The sequence below is a fragment of the Pongo pygmaeus genome, chromosome 2 (assembly GCF_028885625.2).
Source record: "Pongo pygmaeus isolate AG05252 chromosome 2, NHGRI_mPonPyg2-v2.0_pri, whole genome shotgun sequence".
Taxonomy (NCBI): domain Eukaryota; kingdom Metazoa; phylum Chordata; class Mammalia; order Primates; family Hominidae; genus Pongo; species Pongo pygmaeus.
The window spans coordinates 69,393,554-69,420,570 of record NC_085930.1 but is presented as its reverse complement, the minus strand read 5'-3'; the positions used below and the strand labels follow the sequence as shown (position 1 = coordinate 69,420,570).

Genomic DNA, 27,017 nt, shown 5'->3' with positions numbered 1-27,017 from the left:
ATTTGCAGTATTTATATATACTGATCCCCAGACAAACCCTGGGGGATGTCTGCTGACCATCTCACTCAGCTAAGAGCTGACACCAAGTCTCCCTGAAGGGGGGAAGAAACCCAAGAAATAGATGCTTTGACCTTCATTTTGAATATTTATGTGTGTGTGTATATATATTTGTGTATATAGATAGATGATAGATAGATAGATAGATAGAGAGAGAGAGAGAGAGAGAGAGATACATACATACATACATACATACATACATAGACAGATCTGGGTTGTATTCAGAATATGTAAATAACTTCTACAAATCAATTTAAAAATCCAATTTTTAAAAAACAGGTGAAGACTTGAATAAGCATGTCACAAAAGAAGATGTCTAAATAGCTGAAAGTATAGGAAAACATGTTCAACATCATTATTCATTACAGAAAAACAAACACACAATGAGACAGTGTCACATACCCAGCAGAATGGTAAAATTAAGTACCAACAGGACAGAGTGCTGGAGAGGATGCGGAGGAACTGGAACTCACAGACATTGCCAGGGAGAATATAAAATGATACAGCCACCGTGGAAAGCTGTCTGGTAGTATCTAAAAAGTTAAATATATATCCACTTTGTATTCCAACAATTACACTTCTAGGTATATGTCCAAAAGAAAGGATCACAGATGTTCACAAAAAAATTTTGGGCAAAAATATTTGGAGCCGTGTTATTCATTATAGCCCCAAACTGGAAATAATTCAAATCTCCATCAACAGGAGAATGGATAAACCAATCATTTTATATTTATACAACAGAATATTACTTAGTAACAAAAAATCTAATATATGTAACAACATAGGTAATTTTAAACATGTTAGACAGAAAAAGAAACCAGACACAAAAGAATATACACCGTGTAATTTCATTTTTACCATGTTCGAAAACAGGCAAAACTAATCAACAGTGATAGAAATCAGAATAGCAACCACCTTTATAAGAAGAGGTGTTTATTGAATAGAAAGTGGCCTGAGGGAACTTTCTGGGCCACTGAAAATATTCTACGTGTTTATCTAGATGGTGGTCACATGGGATATACATATAAAGTAATCGAGCAAATACTGAAGATTGGTGCATTTTTACTGCATGTAAGTTTTCCTTTGAAGTACTGTTAGATAATAATAGAGACAGTGTTTGATAAACAGTTGGAAAGTGATATGTATCCAGGCAGCAGATTAATGTGAGGGCAAAGCATGGAAAGTGAGTTCCTGCTGCAGCCCCTGGAGGTGTCACGTTAAAGGAGAACTTTGTCTCCAGGAGCTGCCACCAGGACCCTTTCAAATCTTGCCATTGAATTTAGCCTGGCATCCAGGTTTCTTTGTGGTGGGTCCCTTTTCAGCCACATCTTCCACTACAACATTGTGCTGCCCCAGGCAGACCTGTCACTCATTCCCTGAACATACTTTTCTTCCTTGTGGGCGTGCTGAGAGGGTTTCCTCCTCCACGGTCCCAAATCCCACCCCTTCCTCAGTGCCTTCCTCCATAAAACCATCAGTTCTGACTAAGTTCTCTGTCCTGTGAACTCCTAGTGTGGACTTACTTTCCCGCTGAATGCACGTTTACTTTTCTGAATGGCCCTGAAGCATCTACAGTGGCTGTCTTGCCTGCTTAACTCCCGTACCGTCATATCCTGTTTATGCTGAAATTCTCCATGTTATGCTCCTTGAGAACACAGACAATTCCCTCTTCCCCTTTGGGTGTGCCCTGGAACCCTGGCACATGTTATGGGCTCAGTGATAATAATGGATAGAAAAGGGAGTGGGTTGGAATCGGGAAATAGGAGACAGAAGGAAAGGCATCAAAAGAGGTAAGAGCAGCTTTGTTCTCCTTTCTGACAGGGACAAGGAATTCTGAGGGGTTAGAAAGAAGGAAAGAGACCCTAAGAGCGGAGGATACAAAAACAAAACAGCTGTGGAATAGAGAAGGGGAGACCATTAACCTATTTAAGCACCCCTCAGTGTGGCCCCTTCCCATTCTGCACCAAGATCAGAACTGACAAAGTAGGAGTGGGTAGGGGGAATGGGGAGGAGACTCCCTGGTAGCGTTTAGGAGGAATGTTAAGATGAAAAGGAAATGAAAGTGAGAGGAATTGGGGAAGGCAGAGCACCACACCAGACTCTGAATTTTTTTATGCTTTCAAGTTTTATTCTCCTTCTTCAAGCTTGTCTACAAAAAGATGGGCTTTAGAATGGTGGACGAGCCAGGCCTTGATTCATTTCCTTTTTTCAAACAACTAACTTGAACCTTCATCTGAACCTCGAGGACCTCTCTTTCTGGCTGGACTTCTCTTGAGAACAAACTCCAGTGATTTCCGTGGTCTGGGGAAGCGGTTGGCCTGGATCACGGAACAACAGCAGCTGCATCTCAGGAGGCTTGGCCCTCCTGAGAGACAAGAGCCGGAGGGATGACCGAAAACTGGCTGAAATTTAAGGCAAATCTCTCATAGCTCAGACAGCTATCTACTTTAAGTTTCTAGTCCTTGATGAATATTTATACCAAAATAGGGCCAGTGGAAAAGTTCCATCTGCGTGGATTTTAAGAGTTTTGCCTTTCCTCAGCCACGTTGACCAAACTCAGGAAAGTGGTGGAATCATTGCCAAGTACATGCTCTTTGAAGTGCAAGAAATTCTGAGAAGGCCTTGAATTCATCATATTTCTTCTTATCCTGAAGACTTAGAGTTGGCACTCCTTTTTAAAAAAATGCTTGATATCAACACCTCTCAGTGCTTTATAATTTTAGCCAAGCCCTTGACACCATGTTGACCGCAACACTCTTGAAGGAGTGGATAGGTCTATTCGAAGTTTTGCAGGGAGAAATTGCTTTGTTGGTTGATATTTTTAAAATCCAAATGATCCAATTAATCACTTTAATTCTCCTCTTTAGTTTGCTAGTAAAAAAAATGGCCCCAAGTTTTATCCTTAGTGTTATTAGTCATCCTCTACTCCTCAGAACCAAAACACCGGAAATTTCAACCATGTCGTACCTTTCATGTGTGAAGATAAAATAGAGGCCTTACTCTAGCACGAGGCATAGTAACTGTTCTTACCAAGCACAGGCCAGGTGCCAGGCATTGTGCCACATCATTTTTTCCGAATTTTACAATCATCCCATTGTGCAGATGAGTAAACTAAGATCCAGAGGGATTAAGTCCCATGGTTACATACTTAGTCATGGTGAATGTGAATGAAATGTGGGCAATTCAACCCATAGCTCTTCCTTTTCCTTCTGTACAGCGGGAGGATCCCTTATATGAAAATCTGAAATGCTCTAAAATCTGAAACTTCCTGAGTGCTGACATGAAGCCATGAGTGGAAAATCCCACACCTGACCTCATGTACATACACTTTGTTTTATGCACCAAAATTATTTAAAATATTGTATAAAATTACCCCCCAAGCTGTGTGTATAATGCGTATATGAAACATAACAATTTCAGGTTAAGGCTTGGATCTTGTCCCCAAGATATCGTATTACATATATGCAAATATTCCGAAACTGAAAAGTACTCAAAATCTGAAATACTTCTGGTCCTAAGCATTTTGGAAAAGGGATGCTCAACCTGTACTATGTCTAATCTATATCTAACATGTTTTCAGTGTTCCAGAAGTTTAGGTCATGGACTTGTTGGTCTAAAGATGAATTAAGTTGATACACAGGCATGCATTGACAACATTGAACCATGTTAGTCAGCATCTTTCTCTCATTTCAGTTCTTTCATTCTTCTGATTATATCAAGAAGGAAGTCTCCTTCTGATGCTAAAACGTCTTTATCATCCCAAACACTTGCTGAACTTCACTTTAAACAATTGGCAAGTAGTTCCCAGGCTCAGAACTTTTAAAAGGCAATCATACCTAGCCAGAATTTAATGATTCATATTTATTGCATTTGTTGTGGTTACCATCTAATTTTTATACACTTTAGAGATAATATTTTTCAAGAAATATGTTTTTAAACATGTGTTTAAAGAGAAGTCAATAATCACACAGATGGTATATGGAGAACAAAATTCATGAAGGAGGAACATGAGGTTTTATAAACATATAATGCTTAATTATCCTTGGTTTTCAAAGCATCTTGCGTACATTAAAATATTTGATTTCTACAACCACCTCATGAAGCTCATAGGGATTATGATCCATTTTAAAGATGAAAAAAAAAACAAGGTTCAGAGAACAGAAACTATTTGCCAGGGTCCACACAGGTAGTAAAAATGTAGCCAGGGCTCAGGTTCAACACTAAGCTCCGACATGCACAGAGCTCCCCCAACACTTTGTCAGCAAATCATTCAAGGGCAGGAGTGGATCAAGGGATATTCCAAAGCAATGAGCCCAGACCAGAAATGCCATGGAAAGGCTGCAAGGCTTACTGACTCACTGATTGCCCTGAGTTTTCACAATTTCCCAGTGCTTGTCTGTATTCTGTTTCATGGAGAAGCCTGCAGCAGAGTTTTTCTAGAGCAGTCTAATTTTCTCTCTCTAGTGAGTCATCTTCCAGAAGGTCAAGAAACTGGCTCTCCCATCAGAGGGTCATCTCCTGCCTTCTGAGTACACCACACAAGGGATGACACAAACTAGAAACGGACCACTTGATGAGGAAAACTGGATTCTGCAGCAAGAAGACAGCATTTCTTTCCAAGTCTCCTTGCCTTGAGCAGTTGACTGGGATTCAGATGTTAGGTCTGGGTGGCTGGACAGGCAAGGATACCATAAACATAGGAGAAGCAGGGAGAGAGTGAGTTGGCAGTCTTATCCGTCTATCCATGAAGAGATTCCAGGAGCTGAAAACACTCCTGGCGATAAAGATGAGAGCTGGAGAGAATAGTTGAAACTATGAGTAGATTCTAAGAAGAGAGGAGAAGAGCCAGTGGGAGAACCTTGGGGAGAGAAGAAAGTTATTGAGGAAGGCAGAGAAAGGGGTAATCAGAGGGGCTGGCGTAACCAGAGGAGGCTAGGATCCTGGAAACCAGAGGAAACCAGGGTGCCTCTCTTTCCTTCCAACTCCCCTTTTGGGCATCATCCTCAGATGCAGGATATCTAACATATATTAGCTTTTGATGTGCCAAGAAGCATAGATGATGGCATAGATGAAGCATAGATGAAGGCATGGATGAAGCATAGATGCAGGTGTTTTATATAAATGTTTATTGAGGAGCCACTATGTGCAAGGCGTTATTCTAGACACTGGTAATAGAGCAATGAACTAGACATAAAGGGACCCTGCCCTCATGGAGCTTACAGTCTAGCAGGAAACAATGACATTGAAGAGTTATATACATAATTAAATAATTACCATCATGGTGGATACTACAGAATACAAGGTATGGGGTTTTCTAAGACCGTATGATAGGAGTGTCTGAGGGATAAATAGAAGTTTGTTAGGTAAAGGAAGAGAGAAATGGTCTAAACAGAAGGAACTGTATGTGGGCAGGCTCAAAAGTATGCAGGAATTTGGCATCTTTCCTGGGACATATGGTTAAATGAATAATTCTAAATGTACTCAAGAGATAATTTTCTGGAAAGTAACTTGGCTTCTGTAGTTCTGTTTTACATTTGAATTGTGGCAAATGAGTTTTAAAAACAAAACCTTGAAAGTGAATTATTTGCAACGTGAAGGACCGTTCACTAGTTTCTGTTTCATAAAACTGAGCTTAGAAAAATGTGGCCTAAATACTCTCTAAGTTCCTTTTAGTCCTAAAGATCTATCACTTTCTTACATGCAGAATCCAAGTATATATAGTGTGTACAATTAGATCATTATGCAGGGGAAAATCAAGGAAAGGATAAAACATCTGAACCAAAAAGTGTATTTAGTGTTAGTTTTAAAAACATACGGTAGCAAAAAAAAAAAAGAAAAAGAAAAAGGAGGCTTTTATAAGAAGGATGCTTGTTTAAAACCAGGAAAACATCTTGCTGAAGGCACTACACTAAAACACAAGTTGTATTTTACCATCAAGGCTCCAATGTTGGTTGAAGCAAATCCTTTTCCATGTGTGCACATGTATGTGTGTGTGTGCTGTGTGTGAGAGTGTGTGTGTGTGTGTGTGTATCAATGCTTCCATTGTCATAAAAGTTAACCCAGGAATTTAGGTGTGAGATTCCCAGCAGGAAGCATTTGCATAAGCAAAGCCTTAAGCCTTTTAATAACAGTGCTATACGTTTATACAACACATTTCCTTTTAAGATACTAAGATTCAGACAGGCAAGATTAAAAATCCACCAACTTGGTGTGTTATGTCTCCCCTATTTCCAAAATTAACTCCAATAAAAGTGTGTTATCCTTGGAAAGATCAGTAGGGCTGCAAATTTGGAATTCAGACACATGCATGCACAAACACACACACCAAATGACATTCCTACAGGATGACATTCTTAAGACATCAGGCTGCTGAAATCAGGAGCATCTTATAAAACTTGGGAGGTATAATAAGTAGGTATTGCTGACCTCAAGCTTACAGATGTATCCTTGAGGAGGAGTCTGTTAAGGGCAGAAACCTAAGAACCACAAAACCAATTAGATTTTAATTTCCAAGTGTAACCTGAAGACACTAGGCCTGGGGACACCAACAGCTTGTTCTAATTTAGGAAAGGCAGGGTGGGAGGGGAGTAAGGGGTCCCAACAGGGACCTTATTTTCTTCTATCTTGATTTCCCTCAAGCTACTTGGTAAATCACTAAATAAGATTCCCAGGGAGTTTGGATAACTTCTGGCTCATAGTGATGCTGGTGGCTTTACTACATTTTCCCAAAGGCTGGCAGGGCATACCTAGGGAAAGAAAAAGACAACTCCAAGAGAAAAAACAATTGTGTTGGAGCCTCTGGAAGCATTTAATTTGGCAAGAAATGCCAGGTCAAGTTTTGTCCTATAGGAATCCCTTTCATAGGCAATTAAAACAATGCCCACCCTTTGGGACTCTGAATGATCTCAAAAGATTCATAAAAAGTCCACAAATGGAAGATCAGAGGACCATCCTCTCACTCACTGAATTAAGCAGGTAGCCCCTCAAATAATGGGCTGACTTTTCTAGAAACGTGGACAATTCTGAAACAGCAGAAAATGTTTTTGCCTCTTGGCTGTTTTCTCAGTCCGCCTTTGTACAATTCACTATTCACGTTAGCCTGGGCAGTGTCTGTAGCTAGTTCAAAGGGAGCTGGTGTCAAAGGAAAATATTAGTTCAGCCTTAAAAATCCTATCACTTCTGTCCAGTGGGGTCCCTTATATGTAAGATTTGTGGGCCTGCTTTGGATACAACGACATGTAAACATCAGCTATCAGCAAGAAGCTGGCAGCCAAAAAGACTAGTTTCCTTTCCCCTTCGGTCATCATCATGTTCGCCCTGCCAACAGAATGTTCAACAAGGAGTCCGTGTCCTGGGCCGGGACTGCCAGATTCCTAGATGTTCCATGTGCCATCACACAGATCCAGTCACCCAGCAATGAATCTTTGAATTTAGAATTTGGAACTTTTTGCCTCGTTCCATACTCCTCTTTTTTGAAGTGACCCCAACTCCATCCCCTTTGACAGATAAAAGAGAGATCCTGTGACTTTTTCCATGCTTCCCCTTCTCAAAGGCTGTCACCCATGCCAACTGGGAGAAGGAGCCCAGCCTGTGAATGATTTTATAGAATTGCTTATAGCTCCTCTGTCCAAACGTCCCTCACATCAGGCTGTTCCAAGAGTTGCAAACTCTTGAAAAATGTGCTGATTTGAGTCTTATCACCTCCTTGTCTATTTTTGATGGAAGTGCTAAAAATACAAAAGAGTAAAATTATCCGAAAGGCAGACAGAAGAAAAAGAAAAAGGGGCAGATAGTCTCCTATCTTGGCTAGCAGAGCACTCATGGTGTCTGCTCCCTTATGCCAAGTGATACTATGATGATAGGTAGACAATGCTAGTAGATTTGGTTGGTAGACCAGATGACTGAGGGAATGTGATTGGAATAATAGATTTTTAATCAGAAGGAGAGTTGTTTTTTCATTTTGGTTTTTGTTGTTTTTTTTTTCAAGATGCAGATGGTGGGGTCAGCTTCTCAGGTGGAGTACAGTTTTAGAACCACCACCATCACCCAACCCCTCAAAGGGAAGCACAGGCTTCTATACACTTACTTCTTTCATGGCCCAGGGTCTGGGTGTTTTGGCTTTCCTGGAACCAGTCTCAAATCAGTGAAGCTTGGCTAGCAGAGATGGGTTGGGGGGAGGCAGGAGCAAGGTCTTAAACAGAGAAAGCTTTCATTTTGTATTTCCCTTTCCACATATGGATTTACTTTTCTACTCTGTTTTTATAGCCAGATTAACCCCTTTTGTTCACAGATGATGTCAGCCTTGGTGGTCTCCAATTATCCCCTCCCCTGGAGGGGAAGGCAGAGCTACACAAGTGATTACAAGCTCAGCAGTGTTCCATGAAAGGGCATCCCTGGTGGCTTGGAGACTGCAGCGGGGAGGAGAGTGGGTAACTAGTCTAGGAAAGTCAAGAGTCTGCCCTGCGGAGGTGATAGGAGGAATTGGCCGGCCTTTTCCAGAACTGCCCCAGGGGTGTGTTCCTCAAGGAGCCTGAACACAGTGATTGGAACAGAGACTTCAGGGACAGCTGCCATGGGAGTCACAGAAACAACAGTTCCCTTTCATCAGTTCCCCAGAGGGTCTGGGACTACCATGCTTCGCTCCAGCCTCTCACATGCTCCAGCTTGGCAGGTTGGGCTTCTGTGAATTTATTTCTCCTTTGTGACCAACCTGATTTTAACTTAATCTCACCCATTAGACATAACATGTTGAGAGAGAGGGACATTAAGGAGAACATTGTATATTTTGCCCCAAATCTAAATTCCCCCTTGAGTTGAACCTGGAAAAACTAATCCTGAGAGAGGAAAAAAAAAAAAAGGAATGATTGAACAATTTAATTAATTTTTAAAAATTAAAAATTAAAGGGAATATATCATTTGTCATAGAGAGTAAAAACTATTCTTTCATTCAGCAATTGCTTAAAATTTTATTTGGGACACCAGAAACTCCTGACATCACGAGATAAATCCATCTGACTCTTCCAACTACAACCAGTCCACGGGATAAATTCAACACACACAAACCATGTAATAGGAAAAATCATGGAATCTTTACCCTGAAGGGCTGCCGATTCAGGCACTTCTGCCATCAACGCTTTATCCACCAATTGTGTTCTCATTCTGTTGCTTTAAATAGTATTGATCTTTAAAAGCAAAACAAAACTAAACAAAAGTTTCCATCCATAGAATTCTAAGTACTGGATCAGTAGGGCTCATCTCAATTTGTTTAGTCTGTGCATTTTTATCTTCATTACACAATTCAGGAAAAGAGTCTCTAAATTAAAGGGATTTCTTCACATTTGTGCTTGTCCAGACAGAGGAATAGGAATGCCCAAGGAGGAACCCCTGGAGAAGAAATGGTAGATTTGAACACACACACACACTCTCACACATACACATGCACACACATGCACAAGCACACACAGCTCCCTGAAGAGCATCTGTCGTATGACCCCTAATGTAGACAAGGTCTTTGTTGCTGTCTGTGTGAGACTCAGTGTGTTTTAGGATGCACTTTATCCAAGTCGTTTTTTTGGTTGATTTCTGCCATAAAAGTGGGCTGCAAGTCTCACTCTTTCATATCATACTTGAGAAGACAGGATTCTCTTGGCCACAGCCTAAAGCCCTAGCGTGGGGGCTTCCCAAAGCTTGGGGAGGTGAGTGAGCAAGAAGCCAAAGGATAAACACGGAGCAGTGGTTCTGCTTTAAGATTGGAGGGAGCAAGATGGGGAACATTTGTTTTACATTACAACAGGAAAAATATAGATTGTGGAATAGGATGCAAAAAGTCACCCTGATGTTTAAGAGCAAATAGACTGGAAAGAGTCATTGTTCACCTTCCCTCAGCATCCCTGGCTTTCCAACACCCTGACCTCCTCCTCTGGTGACACACAGGACCTGTCTCAGGAGGAGAGGTCAGGCAGAGGATTTACTTTCAGGAAGGGCAACAAATATAGACTTTAAGTTATGGACAGGCAGTTATCGTATTGGTAAGTATGTTGATTCCATTACTGTGTTAAGATTGTGTAACCCTGTTTTGGCAATTCCTTGCTTCAGTTCTTGGGAGCTTCAAACAATGGAAGAAGTCCAGACCCTTGTCAAGACCCCAGTCTTCCTTTTTTTTAACTTTTAATTTTTGTGGGTACATAGTAGGTATAGGCCCCAGGATTCTTAAATGGGAAAGTGAAAAAAGCCTTCCCAGCCAGGGCACTCCCCAGAAAAATCATACTTCTTAAGGAAAAAAAAAAAAAAGACTTCCCATGCAGCTTGCAACCATTTGGGTGTTGCACATTCCCAGGTTGGGCCCCCTCATCTGGTGGGAATCCTCAGTCAAAGCTTCCACCTGAAGTTGGGGAGGGTTTGGGAACCACCCCTCGTCTCAGGCAGGGCAGAGGGTCTCAGTATCCATGAGCACCCCAGAGAGGAGTCAGCCAGTCGGTGAAATTTAGACGAAGAGGAAGGGCTGTGGTTTCCCTTCGGTCTGGTTCAGAGAATGACTGCATTTGGCACCAAAACCTGTGGGACAGGCTTGTGCCAGGGCTAATGCTGAAATGACAACAACAAAAGCCAGACTTGCTATAAAAAACTCTCCTTGTAGGGAATGGTGGTCCACAAGCTGAGTATGAAAAGGGAATTTTTTTCAGCCTTATTGAGGTATAACTGACAAATAAAAATCGTATGTCTTTAAGAGGTATAACTTGATGGATTTGTGTTGTTGTTGTTGTTGAGACAGGGGTTCACTCTGTCATCCAGGTTGGATGCAGTGGCACGATCACAGGTCACTACAGCCTCAACCTCCTGGGCTCAAGCAATCCTCCTGCCTCAGCCTCCTGAGTAGCTGGGACCACAGAAGTGAACCACCATACCCAGCTAATTTTTTAGTTTTCTGTAGAGATGAGGTGTCACTATGTTGCCCAGACTGGTCTCAAACTCCTGGGCTCAAGCAATCCGCCCTCCTTGGCCTGCCAAAGTGCTGAGATTATAGATGTGGGCCACCGACCCTAGCCCAAATTGATGTTTTGATATTCATATACATTGTGAACTAATCAAACTAATTTTTTTACATGGTGAGAATACTTAAGATCTACCCTGTTAGCAAATTTCAAGTATAGAATACAGTATTGTTAAGTATAGTCATGATGCTTTACATTAGATCTCCAGAACTTACTCATCCTGCCTAACTGAAACTTTGTACCCTTTGACCAACATCCTCCTATTTCTCTTAATCCTCAGCCTCTGGCAACCACAATTCTTTTCTGTGTTTCTATGAGTTTGACTATTTTCGATTCCACATATAAATGAGATCATTATTTGTCTTTCTGTGCCTGACTTATTTCACGTAGCATAATGTCCTTGAGTTCATCCATGTTGTCACGAATGGCATTATTCTTGTTCCTTTTTGAGGCTGAATATTATTCCATTGTGTGTGTGTGTGTTTGTGTGTGTGTATGTGGGTGTATGTGCCACATTTTCTTTTTCCATTTATTTGTTGACAGACACTTAGGTTGTTTCCATATCTTGGCTATTTTGAATAGCTCTGCAGTGAACTTGGGAATGCAGATATCTCTTTGAGATACTGATTTCATTTCCTTTGGATATATATCCAGATGTGGGATTTCTGGATTGTATGGAAGTTCTACTTTTAATTTTTTGAGGAACCTCATACTGTTTTCCATAATGGCTCCCAACAGTGCACAAAGGTCCAGGAAGGGAGATTATTAAGACAATGAGCTGAGAGCCTAAAAGTCCAAGTTGGAACAGTTGAAGTTACAAAGGTGAGACCAAATGATTCCCAAACTTGTCTGAACATTGGCATCCCCTGGGAACTTCCAGAAATACTGATGCCTGTAATCAACCCCCAGAGATTGTGGCAAAATTGGCCTGGAGTGCAGCCCAAGTTTTGGAAGCATTAAAAGATCCCCAGGAGAGTTTAATGTTGCAGACAAGTTAGGGAACCACTGTTGAAGCCCCTCGATACTCAAAGTGTGGTCCCTGGGACAGCAGAAATGGCTTCTCCTGGGAGGTAGGTAGAACTATATGTCAGGCTTGCCCAGACTTGCTGAACCAGAGTGTGCATTTGAGCTAGATCCCTGGTGATTTTGTGCTAATCAGAGTGTTTACTTAATTTAAGGAGCATTGCCCTCCTCACACACCCAGAACAGGCAAAATCCCCTGCTAAAGGACAATCTCATGACACACTGTTTCTCCTTCCTAGCACTGATTCCATTTGTAATTTTACATTTGTGTGAGTTGAGAAAAACGTGTGAGGGCCCCAAAATATCTGGAAGAGGCTTTTTGGCATGGAACTGTAGTGCATTGGTTAAATTAAAATGTGGATCTGGAATTCAGATACCTGTGTCCAAATCTAAGCTCTAGCACTTTAATTTGACCCCTTTGAACCCCACTTAACTAGAGAGACTGGATTTTTCCAGGCTTTTCTGGTTTTCATACTAAAAAGTTCTACATCCTAGGCACCAAACAGTCTAGTGCAAACCAGGACAGTTACCCTTCACTTAACTCATATGCAACCTAGAGGCACTAACAATATATCAGTGGTCTCAAACTTTAATTGTTTATCAGAATCACCTGGAGGTCTTGAACAGCGATGTCTGAGCCCCACCTGCAGAATGTTTGATTTCATAGGTCTGGGGTGAGGCTTGAGAATTTGCAGTGCTCACAAGTTCGCTGCTGCTGTGCTGCTGCTTAGGGACCACACCTTGAGAACCACTGCAACATACCTCCCTTGTAGAGTTGTTGTAAGATTTGTACAAGGTCAGCCTTAGCACAGTGCCTGGAAAACCACAAGTTCTAGTACTTGTTACAGCTACTATTATTACTTTTGATTATGGAAAAGATGGGACTAAAGATGGTCCCTAAAGAGTAGGCAGGTTTTAAGCTCTCTGAGGTTTAGATGAGCATGAGCAAAATCCCAGAGTTTGCATGGATTTAGTTCTGCAAGAGGCTCAGGTGGTTGGAAAGAGAATCTGGGTGGAAACAGTAAATAACATGGAAATAGAGACAAATTTGGACAGGTTACTAGCTGTTGAATCTTGAAGAAGAGCTTAACCTCTCTGAGCCTCAGTTTCCGTATCTGAAAATGAAGCTAATGAAATTATCCCCTAAGGTTGTCAAGAAGCTTAAATGAAATATCATGAAAATGTTTGGCATGTGCCTGGCACATAGGAAGTACTCAATAAATGTTAACTATGATCATGATCACTGGGAAAGATAAAACACTTTTGATTAAAGGCCAGTATAGGAAAAGGTAGACTTAGGATACCCCACAACCACAGCCTTCAAAGGAGCTCCTATGGAGACCATCTGGATGGGCAAGTTGCTTCTCCACTCTCAGACTCAAGGTCATTCATCATCTGTTGACTGGGAATAATGATGATAATAATTATACTTCAATGGGTACTCATATTATTAAATAAGAGAATTACTAAGTAAAATCACTGAGTAAAATTCACGGTGGTAGGGTAGTTTCAGGGTCATATTTTTAAATACAATTCCAGTCCATTCCCAGACCTTCTGATAATTTTATTCCACTCAACCCATCTCACTCCAGCTTCTCTTCCAGAACCCCTAGGGAAGGGTTTGTTTTAAATAACAAGTCATGTTGACCAATAATCTTTAATGACATGTATGCTTATAGAGCTTAACCTGTAAAAGACAAGTCTGCATTGAATAGAATTTTGTGTCAATTTGGAACGCACCACCTCAGAAAGGAAACCTGTGAGTAATCATTAGGGCATGTGATAGTACTAAGATACCACTTTCAAAAAGATAGAATCACAACTTTTGTGCAAATATGAAGTGAAACTTAACAAAGATTGTGTTCTACCCATTAATGAGGGAACCCGTATGATATTTAGGCCAGTTTAAAAAGTGCTTGAGGAGTTAGGTATTTATAAGTAATTTAATGTTAGGACAAGATTGATGGGTTAGTTACAAAACTAGTTAATGTCTTCCAGAACAGTAAACCATAACATTTGGGGTTATCTTTTTTGAAAGGACAGAAATTGTTTGTGTCTCTATTGGACCAAGATCTGCAAGTTAATGTGTTACTTCACAAAGACTCGGAGCTGAGCAAAGTAAAAATCCTATGGGGATGAGGAGAGCCAGTGTCATATTGCCTCCATATGACATTGAAAGGATATGCCACTCACCTTTCTGCCTTATGTCTGAGTTTTAAATACTTTTCTAGGGGGCCGGGGGGACAGGATGGAGTGCAGTGGTGTGGTCATAGCTCACTGCAGTCTTAAACTTCTGAGTTCAAGCGATCCTCCAGCCTCAGGCTCTCAAGTAAGCTGGAACTATAGGCACATACTACCACACCTAGTTTTTTTTGTTGTTGTTTTCTTGTAGGGATGGAGGTCTCACTATGTTGCACAGGCTGGTCTCGAGCTCCTGGCCTCAAGCAATCCCCCTGCCTCAGCCTCCCAGAGTGCTGGGATTACAGGAATGAGCCACCACATCTAATTATTTTTTTAACAATAGTAAATACTTATTTCAATTTACTGCCTTTTAATGTTATATGATGCTTACAACAGCCCTATTGAGACAAAGAAAGGGCAGGGATAATTCATTTTTCAGAGGAGGAAATTGAGTTACTCCGTGAGGAAGAAGCTGAGCTGGAAGGAGAACCCCCATTTTCTAATTCCAAATCCCATGCTCATCCCTAAATTCCCAACTGCATTTTCTCTTTTACATTCCTCTTCCTCTCAACTCTACATTGTTCTTGGTGACATTTTTTTCCCTCTAAGACTTCCCTTGGGATTCACCTGAAGGCAAATGCTTGAGAGAGGAGTCCCAGAGTTGCCCCTGCTCCTTGCATCCCCAGGGGTCTCCTGGTCTAATCTAAGTCCTTTTAAGTCCCTGCCACCATTCAGTTTCATGATAATATCAGATGAACCACATCCTACTAACCCGAGCCAAGGAAAATCGTCAAAACATTTCTTCCTGTTCTCGGGAGAAAGGACAGATTAGATGCTGCATTCCAAGAAACCTTTTTTTAAGTGATGGTTTTTTTTAAACTCTTCTATTCTCAGCTACTGTGAGACACTGTGCCGTCTTTCAAGAGACAGAGCCCACATCAGAAAAACCTACTGTTTATAAACCAGAGTATCTCACTTGGGACTGTGGCTGACTGATGTTTTCCCCTCCTCAGTAAACAAGATCGTTCTCTCTGTGTTGAAGATAGTGGGGTCTGTCTGGCTTCTGGATGAATGGCATGCAGTGGACAAATGACTATTTATTGCATTAAACAGTCAGCCAGGAAACTAGCCGCAAGTGTGGCCTGATGACCTGAATCAATTTCTTCCTTGCAAGGCCATTTATTTTTCTCTCCCACATACTTCTGTTGCCATGGAAACCATCCCACTAGCAGATAGAGACCAGGGCCAACTCTCTGCTTCCTGAACCTCCATTTAGTTTAGCGTTCTTGCCCAACTAGGCCAGATCGCCTGCATCTTCACTTGCCTGACTGCATGGGCTTTCTTTGTGCTTGTTGAGATTTTAACGTTGATTCTCTTCAGGTGATGGGTAGCAGAGCACCGCCAGGGCAAAGGGCCAGGGATGGCCTTGCTTAATGAGTTAATCATTAAGTATGGGACATGTGTGAGCTTATTTTGTTTTTACATTTTGTAGGAAAACCTAGCCAGAGAGGCAACTCTTTTTACAAGTCAAAAAAGTAGAGAATAAGAAAGTATAGGGGGTGTGTATTTAGGAAAAATAGTTCCTCTGAAGTCCCCTAGCATTTTGAAGCTAGAAAAAAATGTGTTGAGAATATCTAATTCAGGGTCTCTCAAACTTTTCTTCACAAGATGTAATTAACGACAACAACAAAAAACGCTCAGTGCATGATAAGTGTGTGCCAAGCCCTTTTCAGGCAGCATCCCATTTAACCTCCTGGTAGCCCTGCAAGGCAAGTTGCATTCTTGGTATCCCCATGACGCAGGTCATGGAACTCAACAAGCCTACTTGCCCAAGTACAGCGGAGGAAAGGGGGAAAACTGGGACTAAAACCTGGGACTAAAGCCTGGGTCTCCAAACCCGAAACAGTTGCTTGCTCTCTACCTCGTTTCTTGCTTCTAACGTAGGCTTGCCTGTTAAAGGCTCGGGAGCCTCTACACATCCAGTGCCTGCCATTTGTATTTGATCAGGTAATTCCCTGTCCCACTCCCAACCAGGAACCACTTTGTAACATCTCACCAAGTGAGGATCCTGCAGAACAGAATGTGGGCAACCCAAGTGCAAGCCAGTTCCTTATTTTTCAGAGGAGATGCTTTAGGCTGGGCAAGGAAATGACTCGTCTCCAGTTACACAGCTAATAAATGCCAAAGTTGGCACCCAAAGGCCAGACCCCCGCATCACTGGCGAGTGCTCTGCTCTGCTCTGCTGTGCTACCTACCTACATCATTATTTCTAAATCAAACCCCGAGTTTGTAGACAGATTGCAGCTCCACTCTCCAAGCCAAGCATCAGAACTAATCCCCTTGTAGAATGAGGGTTAAATCAGCCTCTCATTAGAAGAACAATAAAGCTGAAGTGTGCAGGGTGCTTTGCCACTTGGAAATGCTTCCACCTACCTCTCCGGTTTCCAGCCTTCTGAGTATATCTGAAATGGTCCAATAATGAAGCCTTATTCGCAAGTTGTATATCTCTCAAAATAAACTTTGAATGACTCCAATAGTAAGTGTGTGAGGATCACTGCATTTCAACTAGGAGAACTGAAGGTGTCAAGAAGGAGAGGTGGAAATGAGCAAGGTTATATGCCAGTGGCTTTAGGGAGCAAAGTCCTACCTGTGAAAGAAAGCCCCCAGCTTAGGAGAATGAGTTAGCAGTGGATGTTGTCTTAATTTTCACTTTTCACATGAATCTAGCATTGAATAGGCCTAAATATAAACCTGCTTCCCTCCACACTCCACATATGTGCAACATGACTCTCACTCCCTGAAGTTGTAAATATGTATTGAACAAAATGACAAAGTGTGTGGGGACATGGTATACACAGCAGTCACCAAATAGAAGGCATGGAGTGAGGCATTATTGTGAGAAGATTTGGTGCTGAAGAGAAGTATTGTGAAGGACAGCTGTCTCTTTCCATATGTCTGAATTCTACCACTGGCAATGAGGATGGCTTCACAAGTTTCACTGCTTGTATCTTCCCTCTTAAATGCAAAGAGAGTAGACTAGTAGCATCCAAAGGACATGCTCAGATTGCATACCCTACTCATCGTGCCTTTCATACCTTTTTTAAGTTGCACATTTTCTTCCTTCTGCTAGGCATCTCCTTTCCCTTTTCTGCCTATCCATCTTGCACAGCCCAAATCCAAAGTCACCTCCTCTAAGAAGAAGTAGTCTGCTCTAATAAACTCATATTTCCCATATGAATTTATTAACACCTTCCCCTGTGCTTCTAAAATCTGTGGCAAAATAAGAGCAGTTACCATGTCTAGTGCCTAATGTGGTCCTGCACGTTACTATATTATCTCTGTATCCACTTGGCAGGTAAGGAAACTGAGGCTCAGTATGTCCAAGGCTTGGCAGGCAATAAGTTACTGAAAAGCTCAATTTGGAGTCCAAGTCTCTCAGACTCCAAAATTCGTGCCTTTTTTACTACCACAACATGCAGCTTCCTTTACCTCAGACTTGCCCCTTACAGGAGCAGGAGATGAATGTGTTTTTCTCTCCATATCCCCCTAGCTAACCATGAGTTCCACTAGGGCACACCTAAGTCTTATATTGTATTCCTGTGTCTGGTACATAGTAGATGCTAAATAAATGGTATGTCTGTTGGATAAGAAGCTTATCCCTTTACATTACTAGTTGATTGAGCCCTGCTTCAGGTGAAATCATAATAAAGTACATCCCTGTACCAAGTCGTCCCCACCCCAACCCCAGTGGAGAGTTGGGTAAGTTTCTCAGCCAGCAGATCCATATTACTAACCCACTTCTTCTCCAATGTTAATGTAATGCAGATCTCCTGGGAATTTTGTTAAAGTACAGATTCTGATTCAAACAGGCTGGAGTCGGGTCTGAGGGTCTGTATTTCTGGCAAGCTCCCAGGTGATGCTTCTGGTTTGAAGATGCCATTTGGGTTTAAACACCTCAGCAGCAGCAGCAAATGCACTTTTGGTACCTTTGGCTGGTAGCAAGTAATAAAACCTGTCTCATGCATTGTTCTCCTTCCAAAGGAGATTTTAAGTGCTCATGTGGTTTTTCAATGTTTTAGCAAAATATTTAAGTTATGCTTCGAGCTATAAACATTTGGCAGAATGCACATTTGTTTGTGCCTGTAGCTTTGGTTTAATCACACTCTATCAATAAATCACAAATAAATGAGGGAGAGGAGACACTTACTGAAGATTCCATTCCAGTGACAAGTGAGAGTGGGTGAGGGTAGGGGATGGAATAGATAGATGGTCACTCACAGCAGGGCGTTTCCAACCAGTCTTGCTGTTTTGAAACAGCACTGGAGGCTGGGAAATAACCCCCATTGCATTCTTATTGGGAAGAGCCCCACCCTTCCACAATTGCCTACCCTCTGGCCCCATTCCATGTTCCCGTTTGGTCTTCTCAGTTCCCGGTAAACAGTTTGTGATGGCTTATTGATCTCAAGCCCTTTGAACCCCACACAGTCCTTTTGCCAGCATGCCAAGTCTTTTAGAGGTCAAGCATCTCCAGTCCAAGATGTTTGGAAGGAAAACACCCTCTTTTCTGTTCCTTTTCCAGATGTCGCTGGGCCAGCTGCAGTCAGCAAGAGGTGTGGCATGTTTGGGATGCAAGGGGACATGTTCGGGCTTCGAGCCACATTCATGGAGGTAACAGATTTTGTCAGGAGGGTCCCTGTCTGCCTTTGTTACTTGGCTGTCCTCTCGGGGAACCCTGGTTGCTTTCTTCGCTGAGACTGCTTTGGTTGTATGCGTTGTCAGGGAAGGATGGCTGCAGAGGGAAGGCATTCCTGCTTGGTCCAATTCAGAAACAAAAAAAGTCCTTGGGGGAGGGTGGCGGGGGCAGTAGAGATGTGAAGAAGGAGTTTAGCACTTCCTAAACCATTTCAAGGTAGAGTCCACCAAGCCCAGCCCAGCAAGAATTGCTCTGGGAAGACCCAGGCAGAGGTTAGCTGGTCCCTTGTGCCTTCAGGGTATGCCTCGGGGTTTGGTGGATGGGGTTGATCTCCCCCCACTGCGCCAACATTGCTGTGGATGGGTTTTGGTCTAGAGTGGCCCCTGGGACAGAAAGAGAGGTCATTCTGTCCATAATACTTAAAAACCAGGACCTGGTATTCACATCTGCACAGGAGGACCATAAGATCCAGCTGGAGTTGGATTCGCAGAGGTTTTCTTTCTTTTTTTCCACTGAGGATTCTGAGGACAAGAATGAGGCTGCCACACTGCAGCGTCCCTGGGCAGCATTCATGTCAGCATCTATGTGGACGGCACCTCTGGAGTGTGCAGGGAACAGACTGTGAGTCTGTCCCTGCAGCCCTGGGAGAGGAAAGTTAAGTTCTGTGGAGCACATAGCAAAGAAAGAGTTTCTATCATCACTGCTGTAGTGTTGCCTTGAGCACTCAGTGGGGGGACAAAGTTTGGAAGGTGTTTTCGCAGCAATGCTGACTTCCATTATGAGATGGGAATTATAAAAATAACCACTTATGAACTGAATGAAATCTTTTTTATTTAAATGTTGAAATAAACCTGAGCAGTAGGTATTAGTGTCTCCATTTTGTTGATCAGGACATTGAAGGTAGGCAATGGGGAGACGACTACCAGATGGCAGGATTTGAACTCAGATCTGCATGAATCCCAATCCCATGCTCCTAACCGTTCTGCAGTACACAGGGCTATGAGCTTTCAGAGCAGAACACTGTTCCCTAACTCCATTCCGTGACAGTTCCCAACCTCAGAGGAGCTCGCACCGTCTTCTGATTGCTAGGGACCTTCAAGGTCATCCAACTCAGGCTTCTATCCCCTTCAAAAATTCCTTCTGTAATTTAAACACTCCTAAGAGGAGTTCTCCACACTTCTATTTTGGCCATTTGAGCTCTTTATGGCCTGGAAAGAAAGTCAACTTCCTTATCATTTCAACCCCACTGGTCCTGAATCTTCCCTTAGAATCTCAGGACAGCGTTGATTCCTCCTCAGCAATTTGAAGACAGCTAGGGTGTCTCCTTTTATACTTCTTGAGCCAGGGGAAAATGTTATCTAAATGCACCCACCGAGTCAATTCAATCAGTTTTCCCTTCTCTCAAGGACCACAGTCCTGTGCTCCCTGCTGTCCAACATCTGAAAATGATAGTTTGGTATATTTTTTCTGGTTTTCCAGTTGTTTAGGAAGAGAGGACAATTCTGGACCCTATTTTTCATGGCTACAAGCAGAAGTCTCTTAGCATTGTTTTAATACCTCCATTTCCTTGTCATCGTACAAGTGATTTGAACATTGAGTGAATTTGGCTTTGAGAAATACAGATTGAAGCTTGCAGGTCCTGCATATCAAATGTCATCCTTGGTTTGAAGAATCCAAATAGGGACTTAAATTAGACTCAAATTGAAGCAGTAACATCATAGAAGCTTAGGAGGGAAATCCTGTTAAACATTTTTATGCTCCAGGTTTTAAACTCTCAATTGTTTGAAAGACATTTAAATGACCAAAGTGCCAACCAACATGGTTTAATAGGAAAGCCCTTCAACTAATCATCACAGGACAGAATTCAGTCCCAGATTACCAATGACAGATTGCAGAAATGGCCGTTTTAATACCGTTGAGTATATTTTGGGGTGTGCCTGTATCGTCTACAATCTGGGCACCTGGAAAGAGTGGGGTGGGGTGAGAGGGGAGTATCCCTCATCTATAAAGTCCCAGAAATGTGCCTGGCCACATGAAGAGTGTGAGTAAAAGGAGAAATTGTGTTGACACCATTTCAAGGAACAATCTCAGATCTGTTAACTTTTTTTTGTTTTGAAATGTTTTGCATTCCCAGCCTCTCTAATTAGCATCCTGAAATTCCACATTAACTGAAAAAGCTATGGGCAGCCTCCTCATCTAGTTCTATTTATGGAAAGTATTGGGGAGGTCAGAAGGTCAGATGGGACACTGAAGAGTCAGGTTCCTCTGTGTCCCTCCATGCCAGGATTTCTTTCACTTTCTGCCTCTTCCTTCTCCTTCTACTTCCAGCCCTGCTGTTCTCACTGTCTACCTGTCAACCACTGATACTGCCTAGTGCCTGTCTTCTTAAAGAAGCAGGCTCCTCATGCCTGGCTCTGTAAAGGGATAAGCAAGAGAATATTATTTATTGTGAATAAAATGCAAAACAAAACAACCCATTTTTATTTTTATTTATTTAATTTTTTTTGAGAAGGAAAACCTTCTCATTTATTCCCTGCAGCACCCTTAGGGTCATTTTCTCCTTTTTGCTACTGGAACATGTCCTTGAGATTGTCAATTTTAACATTTCTCAAATTGCAGCCCACTGAATGTGAACTTGTACTACAAGCTTCTCCAGTAGCATTCAAAATGTCATGCTGCACATCACCGTATCAAAGTCAAAGGAGTAGCTTTGCACTAAAGAGAGGTGTTTAACCTCCCTTAGCCCACTGTTTTCCAAACTCATGACCACTAAACACCAAGCCTTTTTCTATGTACCACATACTAATCTCCTGGAGAACTGTCCCAGGCCAGTAGAACTATCCCCAGATTATAGGCAACTCTCTTATGCCCTGAATGTATTCTACTTTATATAATTTCCATCTGACTTTCTCTCCCTCTCCCATCCCAACTGTAAGCTCCTTAAAGGTCACAACAAGGCCTTCTTCTCTTCATATTCAGTAAGGGGTTCCCAACCTCTCAGCACAATTGACATTTTGGGACTCATAATTCTTTGTTATTGGAGCTATTCTGTGGAATGTAGAATGTTTAGCAGCATCCCTGGCCTCTACTCACCAGGCACCAATAGCACTCCTCTACCCCACTGGGACAATCAAAGATGTCTCCAGACATTGCTAATTCTGTCCCTTGGGACAGAATAGACCTTAGTTGAGAACCACTAATGCAGACCATCAAGGCTTGCCCCCACTAGCCCCACAATCAACATTTGTGATATTCGATCAGACGTATTTACCTCCTGAGTGTAGGAGGGAAAAGGAGGGTTCCCTCAGCCTTACTGATCATTCAGCTGCAGTGACCTCCCTTGCTGGGCCTCCCTCATCCCTGCAGTTGGCCTTGACATTGCTCACTTTACTTAACAAGCTCTCAAGTTGCATGCAGAAGAGCATCTGAGACCCAGCACAGCCTGCCCATGGTGACAGGCCGAAAACGGAGGGGAGCGATTTTCCTCTCATACCGTGGAACTGTTTTGATTTCTAAACCTTAACAGCATGACACCAAGTAGCCACAGATTTTTGTTTTTAATTGTCAAAGAGAAGCATGAGGCCTTTTAGTAAATCTGAACTCTCCCCAGGATGTGTTTCCTTCTTCTGACAAAGCCTTCCCAACAAACATCCATCTCCCCAGCCAGAGGGGTTTTCTGAGCTCTCTCCCTGCTGGGTCCTGTTCACAAATTTCTTGAAGAAAATATTCACCGCATTCTAACGGCAGTATTTATGCTAAAGAGTTTAAAAGTTGCTGAAGCTCCAAGGCTATGATCTTGGAAAACAATTTTAATAATTCTTTAGAGCAGGAGTTTGCAAACTTTTTTTGTAAAGGACCAGAAAGTAAGTACATATTTTAGGCTTTGTGAGCCAGATACTCTCTGTTGTAACTACTAACTCTGCTGTTGTTGCCCCAAACCAACCACAGACAATATGTTAATGAATGGTCATGGCTGTGTTCCAATAAAACTTTATTTACAAGAGCAGATTGTGGGCCAAGTTTAGGCTATGGGCCACACAGACTGCAGCTCAGCTTTAGAGCATCTCTGATGAACAAATCAGCCTTTGCCGTGGCAACCACCAGGAGGGAAAACATGCCACTCTTTTTACCAGCGCAAGTTATATCCTACATTCCTCACTGATAGATTAATACAAACACTGTCATTTCCCAAATGCAGTTCCTAATTCCAAAGGCCTTTTTGTCTCAGGTTACCATTTGTCTGCTGCTAACCTTTCCAACTTAAAGTTTTAGCTTGCTTTCAAAAGGGTAGATGCTGCTAGCAGGAGAATCTGCCTCTTTTTCCTGGAGGTTAATCTCACTCGTCCCCATCCACCCACCCCCAGGAAAATATGCAAGTCTTGCAAATGCAGCCAAGAGGACCACTGCCTAACCTCCGACCTAGAAGACGATCGGAAAATTGGCCGCTTGCTGATGGACTCCAAGTATTCCACCCTCACTGCTCGGGTGAAAGGCGGTGACGGCATCCGGATTTACAAGAGGAACCGGATGATCATGACCAACCCTATTGCCACTGGGAAAGATCCCACTTTTGACACCATCACCTACGAGTGGGCTCCCCCTGGAGTCACCCAGAAACTGGTAAGAGAGCTTCCCCAACCAAACAGTTGTTTTCCTATCCTCATAAATACTAGCCATGTCAAGTGTTTCTGAACTTCAAACATGGGGTGGCAAGAGATCAAGGTCACAAAAATGACAGGAGTGGCTGTGGTTTTAGCCCTGCCCTTATATCATGTGATGTTGAAAAATGAAGTCTATCTGGGCCTCGGTTTTCCTTATCCATGAAATAGGTAGAGGTGTTCCTATGGACCACAAGAGGCCTTGCAGCTCTAGTACAGGGACATTCATTGTTCCATTTGGGCTCCTCACTTCTGAACAGGAGACAGTTTATCACTCAAAATTCTGAGTGCTTATCTCCATCTGCAAGATATTCATTTTCCCTCGAAGTAGCCTGGGATATGCCCTTTGCAAACCTGTAGGAGAGCAGAGAAACAGCTCTCTTCTGCCTAAATGCTGAAACCTATTGGTCTTAGAAGGGAGAACCAAACTGGTTTTATACAACCTTGAACAAAAGCAACCAGAGAAATCTCAAGTAAATGATCAGAGAAACCCTGAGGAGGGCGGAAAGGACACAGGTCCAGAGAGAGCAAGTGACTCACACAAGGTTACACCCTAGCTGCTCACTGGAATCCCCAGGACCTGCAGAAGGTCTCCATACTGAGGTCTCATCCCAGACCATTGAGTCAGAAGCTCCAGACTACAGAATCCAAATCATCAGATGTGACCATTTTAAATGACTCCCCATGCAGCCACCTTCAAGATCCAGTGCACCAGATCGGGGCTCCTATAATCTCAACATGTGTAGATATCACCTGGGGAGCTCATCAAAATGCATCCAGCAAGTTTAGGGTCATCCTGAGATACCGCACGCCTGACATACTCCCAGGTGATGTTGATGCTCCTGGTCCCCAGAACCTCACACATGGAGTAACAAGAGGCTGGATGATTTCTATAAGTTAATACAGTTTGTAGAAGGTTCAACAATTTTAAAAGTGCAACCATGGCATTTAATTGAATATTTGCTGGAAGAAAAGGAGTGACCTTGGAGCCCTTCATGGCCCTATCCTTCAGGCTCCTCCATGGCTCCCATCACTGTGCTCTCATTCCCAACATCTCAACACCTTATGACACTCCGACTTCCTCCTTCCAGTGCTAGAACACACCAAGCTCCTGCCCTCCTTGGGGCCTTCTCACGTCCTGCCCCTTTTCTGAAAGATTCTTTCCTTGCTCTTCCCAAATAGTCCTTCTCCAGATATTCAATTTACAATACTTGTCACCTGCCATCCTATCACATTTTTTCTTTCTTTTGGTTTCTTTAACAACTTTTATTGCAAGCAGATTATCTTTTTTCTGTGTCTAGATATGAGGGCAGACACCCTGCCTGTCCTGTAAACTGTAACATCCCTGTACCCAGGATGGTGCAGTGTGCAGGATAGGTGTGACGAGTGTTAGTGCAATGTCACCTTTTAGGCCAGAGATGCTCCAAGTGTGGGCTGTGGACTGGAGCTCTTCCACACAGTCTTTGTGACCTGGACCCAATGAAAAAAGTAGAGAAATTGCAATTTGACATGCAACTGTGATGGGATGAGAACTCATATCATTGAACAGAATTCCACTGTGGTAAGACTCACACTGAAATCTTATGGGGCATGCACTACATTCTAATCACATGAGAGAGACCACAAATCACTCTGCAATAAGTAAAAAACAAACAAACCTTGATCCTTCGCCATAGAGAGTTTGAGAGGCACAGTTCTAAGCTGTTGCTTTAAGGGGGGAAAATCCCTTCCAGATAAAGTGAAGAGAGACTAAGATTTTTTTCTTAATCTGTACTTTCTGATAAACAAAAGCACATTTTAAAAGAACACTTCAGCATCCATGAACTCGATCACCCTGTAAGGCGGAGTTGTTTTACATGTAAGGAAACACAGAATGGTTAATTGGCCTTCAAAAGTTTTTAGTGCTAGACAGGGGCTGGTCCCGGGCCACAGAGTGTAGCCACAGAACAACAGCAGAGCCAGGACATGCCTGGTAGTTCAGAGCTCAGGTCTCCCTCCAGCCCCAGGTCTGGGTAAGCTATCAAGCAGGTCTCAAGGATGTCAGTGGAAACTAAAGCAAGCAGCTCATGAAAGAGCTGGCTGCGGGCGTCAGGGACCGACTGGTGAAAACCCCAAACACATTGACCCCAGACTAATCAGGGGAAGGCATCGTCAGGCAGTGATTAATGCTGGCTCATAAAACCACATGGCTATAAAGAACCCCTCTGTCTGCTCTGCATCTGGACATCCAGGGCAAGTCCCATTTCTGAGGTTGGACAACTCCCCCTTCCCACTCACCTTCCCAACATTTTTATTATTATTATTATTATACTTTAAGTTCTAGGGTACATGTGCACAATGTGCAGGTTTGTTACATATATATACATGTGCCATGTTGGTGTGCTGCACCCATTAACTCATCATTTGCATTAGGTATTCTCCTAATGCTATCCCTCCCCCAGCCCCCCACCCCACCACAGGCCCCAGTGTGTGATGTTCCCCATCCTGTGTCCAAGTGTTCTCATTGTTCAATGCAGCCATAAAAAAGGATGAGTTCATATCCTTTGTGGGGACATGGATGAAGCTGGAAAACATCATTCTGAGCAAACTATCGCAAGGACAGAAAACCAAACACTGCATGTTCTCACTCATAGGTGGGAATTGACCAACTTTTTTTTAATTACTGAATAATCAAGACTGATTATATTTTGGGAATGGAACCGAATTTTGCTGTCTCTCATCCTTTGCAACCAGAATGAAAGCCTGAGCAATTCTTAAGCCTTCAAATGCTGATAACAATAAGCCTAATTGTGGATATTTGTTAAGTATTTACTGTGTGCTAGCCACTATACTAGGAGCTATCCATGCACAATCTCATCTAATTTTCCAGCACTGTTAGAAGTATACTATCATTACCCTCATCTACAAAGAAGGAAACTGAGGCTCAGAGAGATGATGCAACGATGCAGCTAGCCAAATGTCCTACAGCCGATTTAAGTGACAGAGCCAGGTCTTGAACTCAGGCTACCCTGACACCAAAGTTTGGGCTCCTCCCTACCAATCCAGGCCAGGCCAGGCGAACTGGCAGGTGGGAGGGGAGGCAGGAAGGAGCAGATACCCTGGGTTAGCATTTTCAGGGAAGGCTATCATGAACAGGAAGCAGCTTGAGTGTGGCTTTGAAAGCTGCCAGGATTTGGGGGAAGGAAAGAGGGAGAAGACAAAGGAAACCAGCATCCACTGAGCATTTGTATGTGTATCTCATGAACATCTCACCACTCCCTATGTGCTGAGTATGTTACAGGCTCATTTTACAGAGGAGCAGACAGAGGCCCATGAGGAGCCAATGCAGGGGTGGCATTTACTCATACCTCGCCCTCTGCTTCCAGACCCATGGCAGGCATTGCTTATCAGTCAGAGTACTGTTTCCCATTGACT

The 27,017-nt window shown here is 42.7% G+C and overlaps 1 protein-coding gene across 2 annotated transcripts in view; it reads left to right on the top strand.

The window, feature by feature from the left end:
- LMCD1 (LIM and cysteine rich domains 1) overlaps window positions 1-27,017 on the top strand; it is a 66,676-nt gene that overhangs the window by 12,170 nt on the left and 27,489 nt on the right. Inside the window, exons 2-3 of one of the 2 annotated variants that reach the window (XM_054481575.2) lie at window positions 18,832-18,920; window positions 23,310-23,565. In XM_054481575.2, coding sequence (XP_054337550.1) covers window positions 18,832-18,920; window positions 23,310-23,565 — 345 coding nt within the window. Of the gene's footprint in view, window positions 1-18,831; window positions 18,921-23,309; window positions 23,566-27,017 lie in introns of those variants that run through there. The other variant, XM_054481576.2, reaches the window with a different exon arrangement.